Here is a 12,357-nt window from a genome sequence, read left to right as displayed (position 1 = left end):
AAATTGGCACATAAAAGTAAAATACATATTGATTCAACTTCTACTCTTATTCCCAAACCAATTACATATCAGTCATGGCAAGTGGATGTGTTACCTGGAAACACTCAGTGATGCCATTGACAGTTCCAGCAGTGTGACATTCACAGGGCTGGCACACGTGGACTGAAGTGGCATCTGACTGCTCAAGCCTGAAAAATCCACTTACGCACAGCTCACAGTTCCTACCTAATCAAGACAGGGACAAAATGCGCAAAAGCACAAAGCCATCAAATCAAGGGACAAGCTAGAAACCATTTAGAGATCAAGAGAGTAGCTAAGATTATTTATGTTTCAACTTCATTTGTCTCAGTTGTGGAAAAAGTGACTGCAGGGATAAAACAATAAATAATGGAGAACTGACAGATACAAAAAGCAGGTGGGAGGAAGGTTAAAGGCACTGGCAATAATTTATTCAATGAATAAAAAGTACAGCTACTTAAAACATGTAAAATCAAAAGGATGTTAAGTACCGGTACTTTTTTTCCATTATTTATATTTTCAAAAAATGAATTAAGACTGTTACGGCAAATGTGGCTAATACAGTACCCGTAGTATTGTGCATGCAGTTGTCACAGACTCCTCCCCCTCCGAGATATCGTTCAATTGGTTGATCATCAGCCCAAACCTCGTAGTGACAGGAGTGGGCGTGGCTGTGGCACTGACAAGGCCGGCAGTTCATTGGTTGGAGTTGATCACCGGGTCGGAAGGGTTTGTCATTGTAGAGGGATGCGCAACGCTGGCACTGGCAAAGAATATAGAATTATATTTGTATCTCACATACTACCAAAATGGATGTGGTGAAAGCAAGTTAATTTATCACGCATAATTGTTATACAGTTGAACAACCCTGACAACAATTAGTTACTAGCTACAAGCATTGTCATTTTCCGGCCTTTCAGAATCTTTCAGAATGCTTTTGTCAACTCACCGGCCACACACAAGGCAGCATGAAATCAAACATTGTAAATGACAAAGGCCTTTTCTCACAGTTCATAAAAACACAGAAGACAAAAATCAGCGGCCTTTGTTAATCATAATACAAAGCGTGATAGAATACACAACTGAACAGATAATCATGAGATATTGTATCCTTAATAATAGGAAGCCTGTGCATTTACACACAAATTGACTCGTTCACACAGCGCAGGGAAATCAGAACGCTAATGAGAAATGACTTGCAACAGCTAGCGTTCTCTCACAGGCACACTTTCATGTCAAAATAAACATAGCAAGGTGTGCGTGTGCGGCACATGGTGGGTTGGGGGTATGAAATAAAAAATGCATTTTTCTGTTGCAGAGTGCAGCAGCAGAGGCAAGAAACAGCAAGTACAAGGCCTTTGATTTTGTTCAGCAGTCAGTACAAATTATGGTGGACAAGGGGGGCATCAAATGGGGGGATTAAAAATGTATTAAAAAACACAGGAGTTCCTCCCGTATGTGACACATGCAGACCTGCACTGGGCCTATTAGCTATGACAGACAGAGGAGGGGAACTGTGGGAGGACCGGAGAGGAAATTGGGGGTAGGGTGGGCCCCATTATGTAGAATGGCGAGAAGGAAACTGGTGTGAACAGAAATGAGGTAAAGAAATAGCTTGTCGTTTTGCTTAATAAAACAGGTGGGGCAGTGGGAGAATATATTGGTAATACAAAAGACAAACAAGAAAATTCTCGAGATGCCTTTGTTTTAGCTTATTACTCAATCAGAGCTTGGCTGGACCTCTTAGTTCCTCTGAAAGATTAAATCTTTGAACATTTCGTACAATGCGGTCACGGGCACAAGACAGTGTCGACTGCAGGCTAGTTTCAAGCATTAATTATGAGTATTCGTCTAAAGGACTTCATAGCAATTCTCATGCACCGGGTTGAAAATGACCACAATTTGGTGAGACAGGTGGGTTGCTAGAGATTGCAGAAGAGTGGATTGACGACTCAAATAATACTGCATCCAAGTGGAAAAGGCACAAAAGTCAAAGGTATCATAATCATCCTCAAAAGTTAATAGGGGTAACCACGACCACCCCTAGCCACCACTTAGCGACACCCCTGTACTCACACAATTTTGGTGCGATGCATGCTCACATTCTGTTTCGTGCATGCCCAAATCTCTTCTCTTTATCCATCTTGGTACATCTCAATGTCCTCCAACTGCATCAAAGTGAATCCAAGTACTTTCCTCTCTGTACTTTGAAGAGACAGCTCGTGTTGTAACTTCCTTTTCTTGGCGTCATCCACCGGGGAAGGAGTTCAAGAGCAAGACGTAGCCAGTTTACAAGTCTCTCTCTCCCTTATCATGCCCCTTTCGTCTCCTCAACCTGAGCATAGCCATCTTCCCAGCCTTTCCCACCTCTCTCCTTCCCCCTCATCTCTGGCGTCCCCCAACAACTTGTTCTCATAGCTACATGGAGTATGTGAGCAGGAAATATTACCATAGCAAATGAAAATGGGGATGACCCCCTCCCATTTTCTTTTTATTCAATGTTGCATTAAGCTCCCTTTCTCGCAGCCTGCTAATTAGTCGAGGGATTGGTGTTTGGGAGTTAAGAGTGCACACTTGCATTCTTTTCTTTATATCAAAAGATTTTGATTCCGCTGCTCCATTTTCTTCAAACCATATATGGTAGATGAAAAAGGTTTATATGTTATCAATTCTACCTCTTGCCTCTTTTAGTCAATATATCTAGAAACAACCCAAAGTACAGCTATTACTGAATATAAATGCAAATATCAAATCGTAACGGCTGATTGAAATGTTAATCCTTAAAAAGTTAATTTTCACAAAGTTATTGATTTCTAAAACAAAAAGTGTCACATTATATCCTAAAAATGACTTCAACAAAATGTATGGATTTTGAGTTTTTACCAATAACAAATGATAAAGAGAACACTTAGGCCATCGTGTGTTCTTTTTTTTGTTCATTAACAGAAGAAAGGCGAAAAACATAACGTCCTCTATTATACTTACAACAATGAAGCTCTATTTTGATTAGAATGCTACAGAGCCATTACCTTACAGAGGTTGCAGTATATTGTGAAATAGAACGGCACAGCCATACCATTTATTATATACTTTATGTAGCTAAATGAGAGGTGCTCTTATTTTCTAACACCTCTAGCCCATACTACATAACACTTTTATTACATACTTTTATTCTAATTTGTTGTGTAAACTTTATCTGCATGCATCTTCTTTACCCACTACACAGAATTTACCTCCAGGGGATCAATAAAGGATTATTTTATCTAATCTAAGTAGATGTCTTTGGACCAAGCAGATGTATCTAATGTAGAAGAGGTCATTGATTGGAAGTGCTTGTTGGCTGTAGGGCTTGACAGCACTACACTGTGTGCTGCATGCATGGACACATGCTGGGTAATATCAATTTCAGAAAATCTCTTTTTGAAATGTCACTTCTCAATTTATTGGAAAAGATCATTTGATGCAGATGAAAGAATACAGTTAAGTCAAAATGTAGGAAAGGAAAATATATTGTAAATTGTATTTTCCTTGGGAATGTTCTGGAAAAACCTGCTGAGTGAGAAACCTGCTCTAATGGATGTGTGGACATTCAGATGGCCTGTCACAAGCATTTGTGCGTGTGTAAGTGCGTGTGTAAGTGTGTGTGTGTGTGTGTGTGCGTGTGTGTGTGCGTGCACAGCATCGGTGTGCGATAATCTGCTGGGGCAACTCATCTTATCCTAAAAGCCATGACCAATTTCACGCTCCCACTGGAAAGGTCGAGCCCCAAGAGTGTGTGTGTGTGTTTGTGCACACACTCGTGTTGTGTGTATCTAAAGTTAACCCAGTTAACCCCTGCCTAGGTGCAAATCTGCTGTTGAAGCAGATGTTTGCAGCAGAGATTGCGGGCGGCCCTTCTTAACGTCAAAGCCTATCAATATCCATCACCCACAGATGCAAACGCAAACAGAAAAGTGCCAAATTCAACTAAACACAAGATGTATAAATGCCTGCAACGTTAAAACTGCTATATTAGTTTATTCTGGAGCAATAAATTAGCAACTTTTTTTATTCACTGGTCGGCCAACTTTCAGTCTTCTATTTGACACTGGTATTTAAACATGGGTTCAGAAAATTTAGGGAGATTGCATCCCCAAAATTAGATTTCTTTGCTGTAACTCAGTGATATGATTTATTTATTTATTTTTGCTTCTTCCACTAACACTATTATGCCATCGCTTCAAATTTAATTTTGCACTTGCCGAGCTCTCTCTTTTCTTTTTTCCATTGTGCAAAACCATTAGCGCTACATAAGGCCCAAAATTGTCTTCGAATATGGCGGACCACAAGACTTTTACACCTGTTGCTCACAATGAGTGCTATCTATTAGCGTGAGTGAACATGCCATTTAAGCATCTTGCTAAATCAGGCCTGCAGCATAATATGGTATGGTGCCATATGAAATACAACACATGATATAGTTTTCAGATATGACTGAATCTATCAGATGTACAGGGGAAAGAATGACAGATAAAGTGTGACTCGGAGTGCGCATAAGAAAGCATCAAAAGACACGGTGAGAAAGTGAAGGGTGGGGGCGGGGGGGGTGCATGTTTGAGTGTGTTTGAGCTTCCGCGAGTTATAAGTGTGTGTCTTCCAAGGCCCCCGTTGATCATCTTGACACATGTCTGAGCATTTCTGTCACTTTAATGTCACTGTGGAAATTCTGCAGATTAGTTGAACATCCGTCATGGTGCGGGGCCGATTCAAGTCAACAGAACGCATGCAATATTAAACGCTAATATTCCCCACAGCCTTTTATTACAGAGGTAGAAGAAAGGTCTTGAATATTCACTGTGAGGGATGACGCGCAGAGGCTTTGGGAGAAACGTGCACAGGGAGACACACACACGCACAATTTGCGCTAATGTCTTTTACCAAAATCTCCAATGACAGAAATGTTCATGGCACAATAAACTATGTCCAAGTTACAGAATTTTAGATAGAAAAAAAACAATTCAGTAGAATAGGGGAAAAAAACTGTCTCCAAAAAAATGAATGATGTTCATGACATGAAAGATATTCCTTGATCAGGACTCAAGCAAATTCATTGGAATCTTTCGCCACACCTGGGACAGCGGCAAGATGGATTCAAACGAATCAAATGCTTGCACGGAAGGCAATGTGAATTGGGTAGCGTTCAAGAAAAAGAGCAGTGAAATGGAGCAAAAGACAAACAGAGAGAAAGACATCTGATTAGAGATGCGTGCTGAGGGAATGTCATTGTTCTAGTCCATTTAAGACATTATTTCAAGTGAGACCCGGGAGAGACGGCATGAGACGGAGCAGTCGACAAAAGGACGGAGGGTGTCGTGCTAAAAGAGATAACAAGCGTAAAAAGAGAAAGAGCAGAAGAGATTTTTTTTCACGCGCATTAGTCAAGATGACAAACTCTAATTGACAATGTTTTATTAATTGCGTGCCTTACGTGACAAATTACAATTTTGTCGACAGTCACATAAGGCAGTTGGAAGGAATCAATTGGGAAGTTTTGATGTTTGCTTATCAACAAAAGAAATATTGAACACACATGTTTTAATTGATAAATTCAGGCAGGCATTGCTCAGGTGAGGCGCTGCAGGCGTACAGAACTTTTCACTGCTGACCAACTTGGGCGCGAGTCAGAAAAGCTCCAGGACTGGTGTCATAAAAAATATATTTCAAAATGCAAACGAGATATTTTCCATTTCATTGTAATCACCCTGGAGTATCTACTGGACCTCTGGAACTATTTACATTTTTACGTTTTTTTGCATTTAAATACCTCTAGTTGTCCAAATTTTCTCCAACTTTTACTTATAAAATATTTGCTACTCACATTGTTTCCTTCAGTGTGGCTTTCAGGAAGACACAGGCAGCGGTAGGGTGATACGCTGGTATCGCAGTGATCTGCGTGGCCATGACACTCACATCTTGGAACAAAAAAAAAAGATAGGCATAGTATCGTAAGATAGGAACTTGACAACACTGCACAATCAATAATGACTCTTACAGATGTAAGAAAGCAAATAGATGAGAAGCTTTGTCTGCTTTATGCTTTGACCGGTACGTTCATGGAATGATAGAAGGGCCATTAGGAAGATCCCATTCAACATTTATAAATGTCATGCTGAAAATGATCAGAGCAACAAAACATCCAGCAGACAACCATCTCACTCTCTCTCTCTCTCACACACTCTCGCTCTCTCACTCTCGCACGTACATGCAGCGAGACAGCCTTTTTAATTATTCATTCAGACATTCCGATGATTTTCTTTCTTTCATTCCTTCTTCTGTGGATCCTTGCACCTTTTGCTCCCTCTGTGCCATTTTTCAGTTCTTAAGTACGTGGCTCGATTAATGGAATGTGATGCATGTCAGCACCCAGGGCTTTTCCCTACATAATTAACAAGTTATATTGTTTTGATGTAGCCGAGTGACTGCCCTCGAAATGTGTTGTGCAGCATTTAGGGTGGATTTTCATTACACAAAATTTGTTAAACTAACTCCGATGACAGTTACAGACTCGTTTGTGCTTGTGTACAACTGATAATAATTGCTTACACTGTGTTTGCCCTGTCAACACGTTTAAAATAGCATTTTGTGTTAAGAGTCCAAACTTTAACATGCATGCTATGAAGGAAAAAGGCTTTAGTCATGACTACAAAGCTGAATTAATAATAAAAAAATAACAGTAGCAGATGACTTTTTGAAGATATCTGATAAAAATAGGCAAATTATTTAGAACAGTAGAACGCTGCTAAGTTTTGAGTTAAGACAAATTATGATCAATAGTAACATTTTTTTTGTAATATATAGACATTTTTCGAGAAAATGCTTTGACATTTCACAGCTTTCTTCTATATATGAGCAGCGAGGCTCTGTCAGTATCTCCTGTGAATATTTAGATTTGATTTGTAACCTACCTGCCACTGATTGTGATTTCACTGACAGCATAGTGTCTGTGTCGGTGGTCCACCCCGGCTGCTCTGGTGTGGTACTGCCCTCCCAGACGTAGCCGCACCTGAGTGGCATGCACCATCTCTTGAAGGCTCGGGGTGTTGTAGAAATCATTATAGCCTGGCCTCGAGTTTGGTTCTGGGCTTAGCAGACTGATTGTGATGTTACCGCCAGAGTAGTGCTCCTCACTGGAATATATTGAGAAAGAAAAAAAAGAAAAACATAAACTGCCTCTTGTGGGATTAAATAAATATAACAAGATAAGAGAGGCAAATCTTCCAGATCAAACAAAGCTTTCCTTTATTGATATGATTATCAGCCGCTAAGGTCAGAACGTGTTTTATTATGTTGCCAATGTGAGGTTCAACTGCTCTCCTGCCAAATTAACTCGTGCATGCAAGTGTGCCAGGCACAGTTGTGTGTGATAGTCTGTCAGTCAAGCAAAAAATGAGCAACGACTACATAATCTCTGATCTCACAAAGGTAGGGGACCCCAGCCAACTCGGGCCTTGATACCAGCAGAAGTGCCAAAATGTAGCCGGTGAGACACAGTGTGTGCGCGCACAAATGTGTTAGACCGTGTTCCAAGTTTGGTGGACCTGCTATCAAATGAGGGCCTGGAAAAAGGAATCTGCCAAAGGCTGAAGGAAGGTGCGGTGAGGTGAGTCATAATAAAGTGTGCCTCTAGATATTCATAAATCAAATTTTAAAATGTGTTATTTTTTTCAAATTCACATTTAAGATTTAATTACTAATTATTTTATGACAGTTTTCCGATATTACTGTAGCTTGTAATGATTTGTCAATAGAAAATGTTTTTGTTTAGAATTAGATGTTTAAAATACAACTTTTGGATTGAAAAGCATGTGTCGGGTCTACCTGGCCAGTTGTAGACAGTTGACTGAGTTCGGTGTCAGCAGCAGCCCATTGTTCTGCATGTCAAATACACTGCAGTCTTTGGCCACATACTGCCAGTCAAACCAGGGCTGCTCTTCATTTGTACCGTTCTGCTGATCAGTAAGTCTTTGCCTTTGGATCAAGAGCGACTCAGGCAACGGGCCAGCAAACTGAATTAAGACATAGAATACCTGAAATGGAGAGTAGGGAATAAAAGTTAAAAGAAAATGTACTGCCAAAATTGTATTGAAAAAAATCTCAACAAGAGGTGAAGAAAGTCAAAAGGAGGGGTACATGAAATTACTATTGACATTGAATTACCTGGTACTGTCCATTTGCCAGATCCACAGTTATAGTGAAGCCTTCCTCCAATTCCTGCGTAGTCATGAGCTTGGAACGCCACACGGTGCCCATGTCTTGATCGTTGATGTAAGCCAGTGGGTGCGCATTCAGGTTCAGTCTTAAAACTCTGTCATTGGTAGTGTCATCAATGCCATTGGGGAGACAATATCTGTTCACAAAACAAACAAATAAACAAATAAATAAATAAATACAATTATGAAAAAACATTGAGTGTACCTTTCTATTAAGGGATGCACTCTGGGATGAGTGGCAGGGCAGCGACATTCAGACTGAGAATGGAGCTGTGGCAGGACACCGGAATAAATCTCTACTATTTCCCTGTTGAATGAAAAAGCATTATAAAGAAAGTGTCTGATAAGGTGGAAAAACTGCATGATTAAAAGACACTCCGTTTTACCCAAACAGCCACTTAATGTTTAGCACAATGCCGCCAAGTCTTTATTTTTAAAATAGAATCTTTAAGCACTTGGTAATTGTTTTATTTGACAGAACACAAAGCACAAAATAATCATAATTTGTCTCATTTAAGTCTTTACTATCTACATCAGTGTCAAAAGAAACACTAATTGTCTTGTATTGAATTTTGAAGGAAAATCCTCCAGAAGCAGTATGGATTTTAAGATGTACGGATTAGACATTTCCTTCAACTATTCATCATTCAAAACTAATCCGCATCTTTCGTTTCCCAGCATCAGACGGCCTCTGTCGATTCATTCACAAAAGCATCCATTGACGCCCGTGTCTATCCACCTTACCTGTTGGTCAAAGTGGCAGGATAAAATCTAAAGTCCTGCATCCGCCCCATGAACTGATTGGACCCTAGAGAGATGAAAAGAACACCGGTAAGGTGTTAATGGGTTTGTACTAAAGTCGGAGAGTGAGAGGATTTCACAGTATTTAGTAGATTATCTTATCGGTTTCTTGATAACAGCTAAGTGAAGCTGCCCATATACCTGCTCATATAAGCTTGGTTCATGATCCAAGGCTGACAAAGATCAGTCACAGTCTGCATTTGGTGCCGCGAAGGAGCAGCAAGGCTTTTAAAGCATTTGCATTAGCCTGGCAAGATGCCAGAAACCTATTAATTACTGAGAAACATGGTGTTTATCACACAGCTCTTACTCTATACCTGAAGATGTGATGTGTGGATTCTGAACTTCTCTCTATATAATAGGATATAAGCAAACTTTATTTATATGGCACATTTTACAGCAGCTGTCACAAAATATTTCACATGTAGCAATAGGATCTGTCATCTGCATAGCAGTAGAAGAAAATGTCATGTTTCCATAGAATGCAACATAGGGGCAGCAAATACACTGAAAACAGCAAGGGCCTCAAAATAGATCCCTGTGGAACACCATAAAAGAGAGGAGGCAGAATGGAGTTCAAAGCGACCTAGGCTAACAAAACATCCTGCCAGCCAAATAAGATCTAAACTACGCTACTAGTGACACCGACACCACTAGGTTGTTTGTTAAGACCTCATGCGACTATAAAAGTCATCATCCAGATAATTCAGATTTCACTGACGTCATACAGAAACACCAAGCTACAGAAGGGCCCACTTATCCTTTTCAACTTGTGATACTTCATGACTATTATTGATTATTGCGAGAGAAATATATTGGTTTAAATTAACTGGTTTGTTATTGATAATTAATGATATTCATCTACGTATGAGAGGAAAGTAATCATGTTGATAATTTCTCTCAATAATTATAATTCGCTAACTGACCAAAAACTGAACTTTTATCTGGGCTTTAAATTTAAGTTAAGTTTAAAATTGATAGTCGACTATCACAGGCTCCATAAAGTCGACAAACTCTTCAAACAACTCAAAATGAGCTACAGCCATAAGAAACTGTTGGGAATGAATCACATATGAGAAGCTGCGATGAAGTGTGTTGCTGGCTGATGTAGAGAAGAAACGGTGTGCGAGGAAACGACTGGACTCTACAAAGAAGTGCCATCAAACCCAGAAGTGAACACATCTCAACACACAAGCTTCTAAATGTGACAATGCTGGCTTGAACATGAAAGACTAAAACACAAACGGGCAATGATGTCGATCCAAAGACAGCCCAGGTGTTTTGGTGTCCAACAAAGTTGACAACAACTGTTCGAAAAAGGATATCGTCTCTAAGCGTCGACAGAAGCCCTGCCATATCTAGCTTTGTCCGAATGTGCGCGGTTGTGAGTCTTCCAACAAAGTCCAAGCGTGAGCACGCTCATGTGCGTGCGCATTTGCATTTGAGGGAAGCTTTGGCGCGCTTGGCTCGACTACACTGTCCAAGGTGGTTGAGTGTATCGAAAACCGAAAGACAGTACGAGAGTGTTATGGGATCTAAGTGCGTTCGAACAGTGTGTGGTTGTGCAGCCTGAGACTTTGGCTGAGGATTTCTTTAGCGTGTGGAAATGGGATTATGGCTTCCTCTGTAAAGCACTCTGCCTATTGTTAGTGGGATGATGCAAGGTATAAGCCTTAATTCTCTCTTCTGTGTGGAGGTCTCTGTCTTCCAAACTGCACGTTTCAGTCATCCACCGCATCGCCAAGTGGCTTTTTATGTATTTCGTTGAAATTGTTGACAGCAGATACCGGCGACTATATGTGTTTTTGTTTCTTTTTAAGGCAAAAAAAAAATTACACGTGATCCTTTTGTTTCTTGTTACTCCTCAGACACAGATTCCTCCCACCAACAACAGACATAGTTGCTAATCAATACATCTGATCAGCATTCGCACAATCAATTCTCTGGTCAAAATTCCAGACACAGCCCCCGGGGTTCGACGATCAGCTACACATACACACACACCGCCGAGCCAATCACTTGTATTGATCACAACCTCTCATGTGATCTTCAACTTATCAGATGCTACCTGCAGTGAACCAAAGATCAATGCCTGATAAACGAGAAGAAAAACACTCGTTTATCACTCTGGAGCTGAACGGATATCATTTTTCTCTCAATCTCTCTCCTATTGACTTAGAGATGGCTCACGGGCACTACCAATCAATCACAAAAGAGAATGGGTGATATCATTGACATCATATTAACATTAAGTTGTAAATATTACCGGATCTCCAAATATCACCTGTCAATATTTGTGCCGTGGTTACCTTTGAAGCCGAGTCCCACCCTCATGGTGCTGTCCTCATTCCTGTCATGCAATCTGAAGGGCAATGATTGGGTCTCAAAAGGTGTCCCGTCCTCCTCCAGCCCATTCAGGAACAAACTGGCATGTCTGTCGTGCACCTGAAAGCCAGTCAGAGTGACACATAGAAGTTGTCCGGCATCTTCACAATTTTTTATGGCACTGCTCCGAATTGCAATTTCCTTTCGTCATAAAAGTTGTCCATGCATTCAACCTGTGCAACAATCTAAGTAGACAAACATTTTTTTTTTTTGCATATCTTTGTGTGACCCAGTGTGCGAGTGTGAATTATGCATACGACTAATCTTCCAACTCATTTCCCCAGTAGCGGGAAAGCCTGGGGCTAAACTGCCTCAGCGCAAATGAGCTTTCTGTTTGACCAAAAATCTCTGCGCTCTTGCCTCTGTCCTCTTTCGATCTGCAGCATGAATATGGAAAACGGCACAGCCGACAACATTGTCAAAGCAGCGGCGGCTCCCTTTCACATCAAACCCGCGGGAGGGAGCGGGTAAAAAAAAAAAAAAAAAAAGATACCTCCATAAGAAAAACTTTAATGTGTGCACTCTTTCCCTTTGCACAATCTCCAAATCCGCTTTTTTGGGAAACTCTCTGTGGATACTGATAATCGTGATTCTTAAGACCCTCTCGCTCATCCTCCATCTTTCATTTGCTCTGGTCTTCCTTGCTTTGTCCATTACGTCATTTCACTACTTTTTATTTCCCTTCTCTTTCCCTCAGCACCTTTATTCAAACAATTAAAAGGGATATTTACAAAAGTGATATCTTTCTGTCCACTTCTCTCACTGGCTCTCCTTTCCTGCCCTGTCGCTCTCATTTGTTGTCATCTCTAGGAAAGTTGAAAAGGTGTGAGGAGGGAAATAAGTCAAAGAAAGGAAAAAAAAAAAAAAGCCTTTAGGGGATGAAGGCAGTCCCAGACAAGTGTCT

The 12,357-nt window shown here is 40.6% G+C and overlaps 1 protein-coding gene across 1 annotated transcript in view; it reads right to left on the bottom strand.

Annotated features, from left to right (window-relative positions):
* ush2a (Usher syndrome 2A (autosomal recessive, mild)) overlaps positions 1 to 12,357 on the bottom strand; it is a 113,395-nt gene that overhangs the window by 92,063 nt on the left and 8,975 nt on the right. Inside the window, exons 7-15 of the mRNA XM_085907901.1 lie at positions 11,378 to 11,513; positions 9,012 to 9,075; positions 8,473 to 8,574; positions 8,215 to 8,404; positions 7,876 to 8,084; positions 6,963 to 7,184; positions 5,876 to 5,969; positions 586 to 781; positions 95 to 225 (exon numbers count right to left, since the gene is read on the bottom strand). Coding sequence (XP_085764027.1) covers positions 95 to 225; positions 586 to 781; positions 5,876 to 5,969; positions 6,963 to 7,184; positions 7,876 to 8,084; positions 8,215 to 8,404; positions 8,473 to 8,574; positions 9,012 to 9,075; positions 11,378 to 11,513 — 1,344 coding nt within the window. The remainder of the gene's footprint in view (positions 1 to 94; positions 226 to 585; positions 782 to 5,875; positions 5,970 to 6,962; positions 7,185 to 7,875; positions 8,085 to 8,214; positions 8,405 to 8,472; positions 8,575 to 9,011; positions 9,076 to 11,377; positions 11,514 to 12,357) is intronic.

The sequence above is a fragment of the Syngnathus leptorhynchus genome, chromosome 3 (genome assembly GCF_054491065.1).
Source record: "Syngnathus leptorhynchus isolate UIUO chromosome 3, UIUO_Slep, whole genome shotgun sequence".
Taxonomy (NCBI): Eukaryota; Metazoa; Chordata; class Actinopteri; order Syngnathiformes; family Syngnathidae; genus Syngnathus; species Syngnathus leptorhynchus.
The sequence above is the reverse complement of the archived record's forward strand: the minus strand, read 5'-3'. Positions and strand labels throughout refer to the sequence as shown.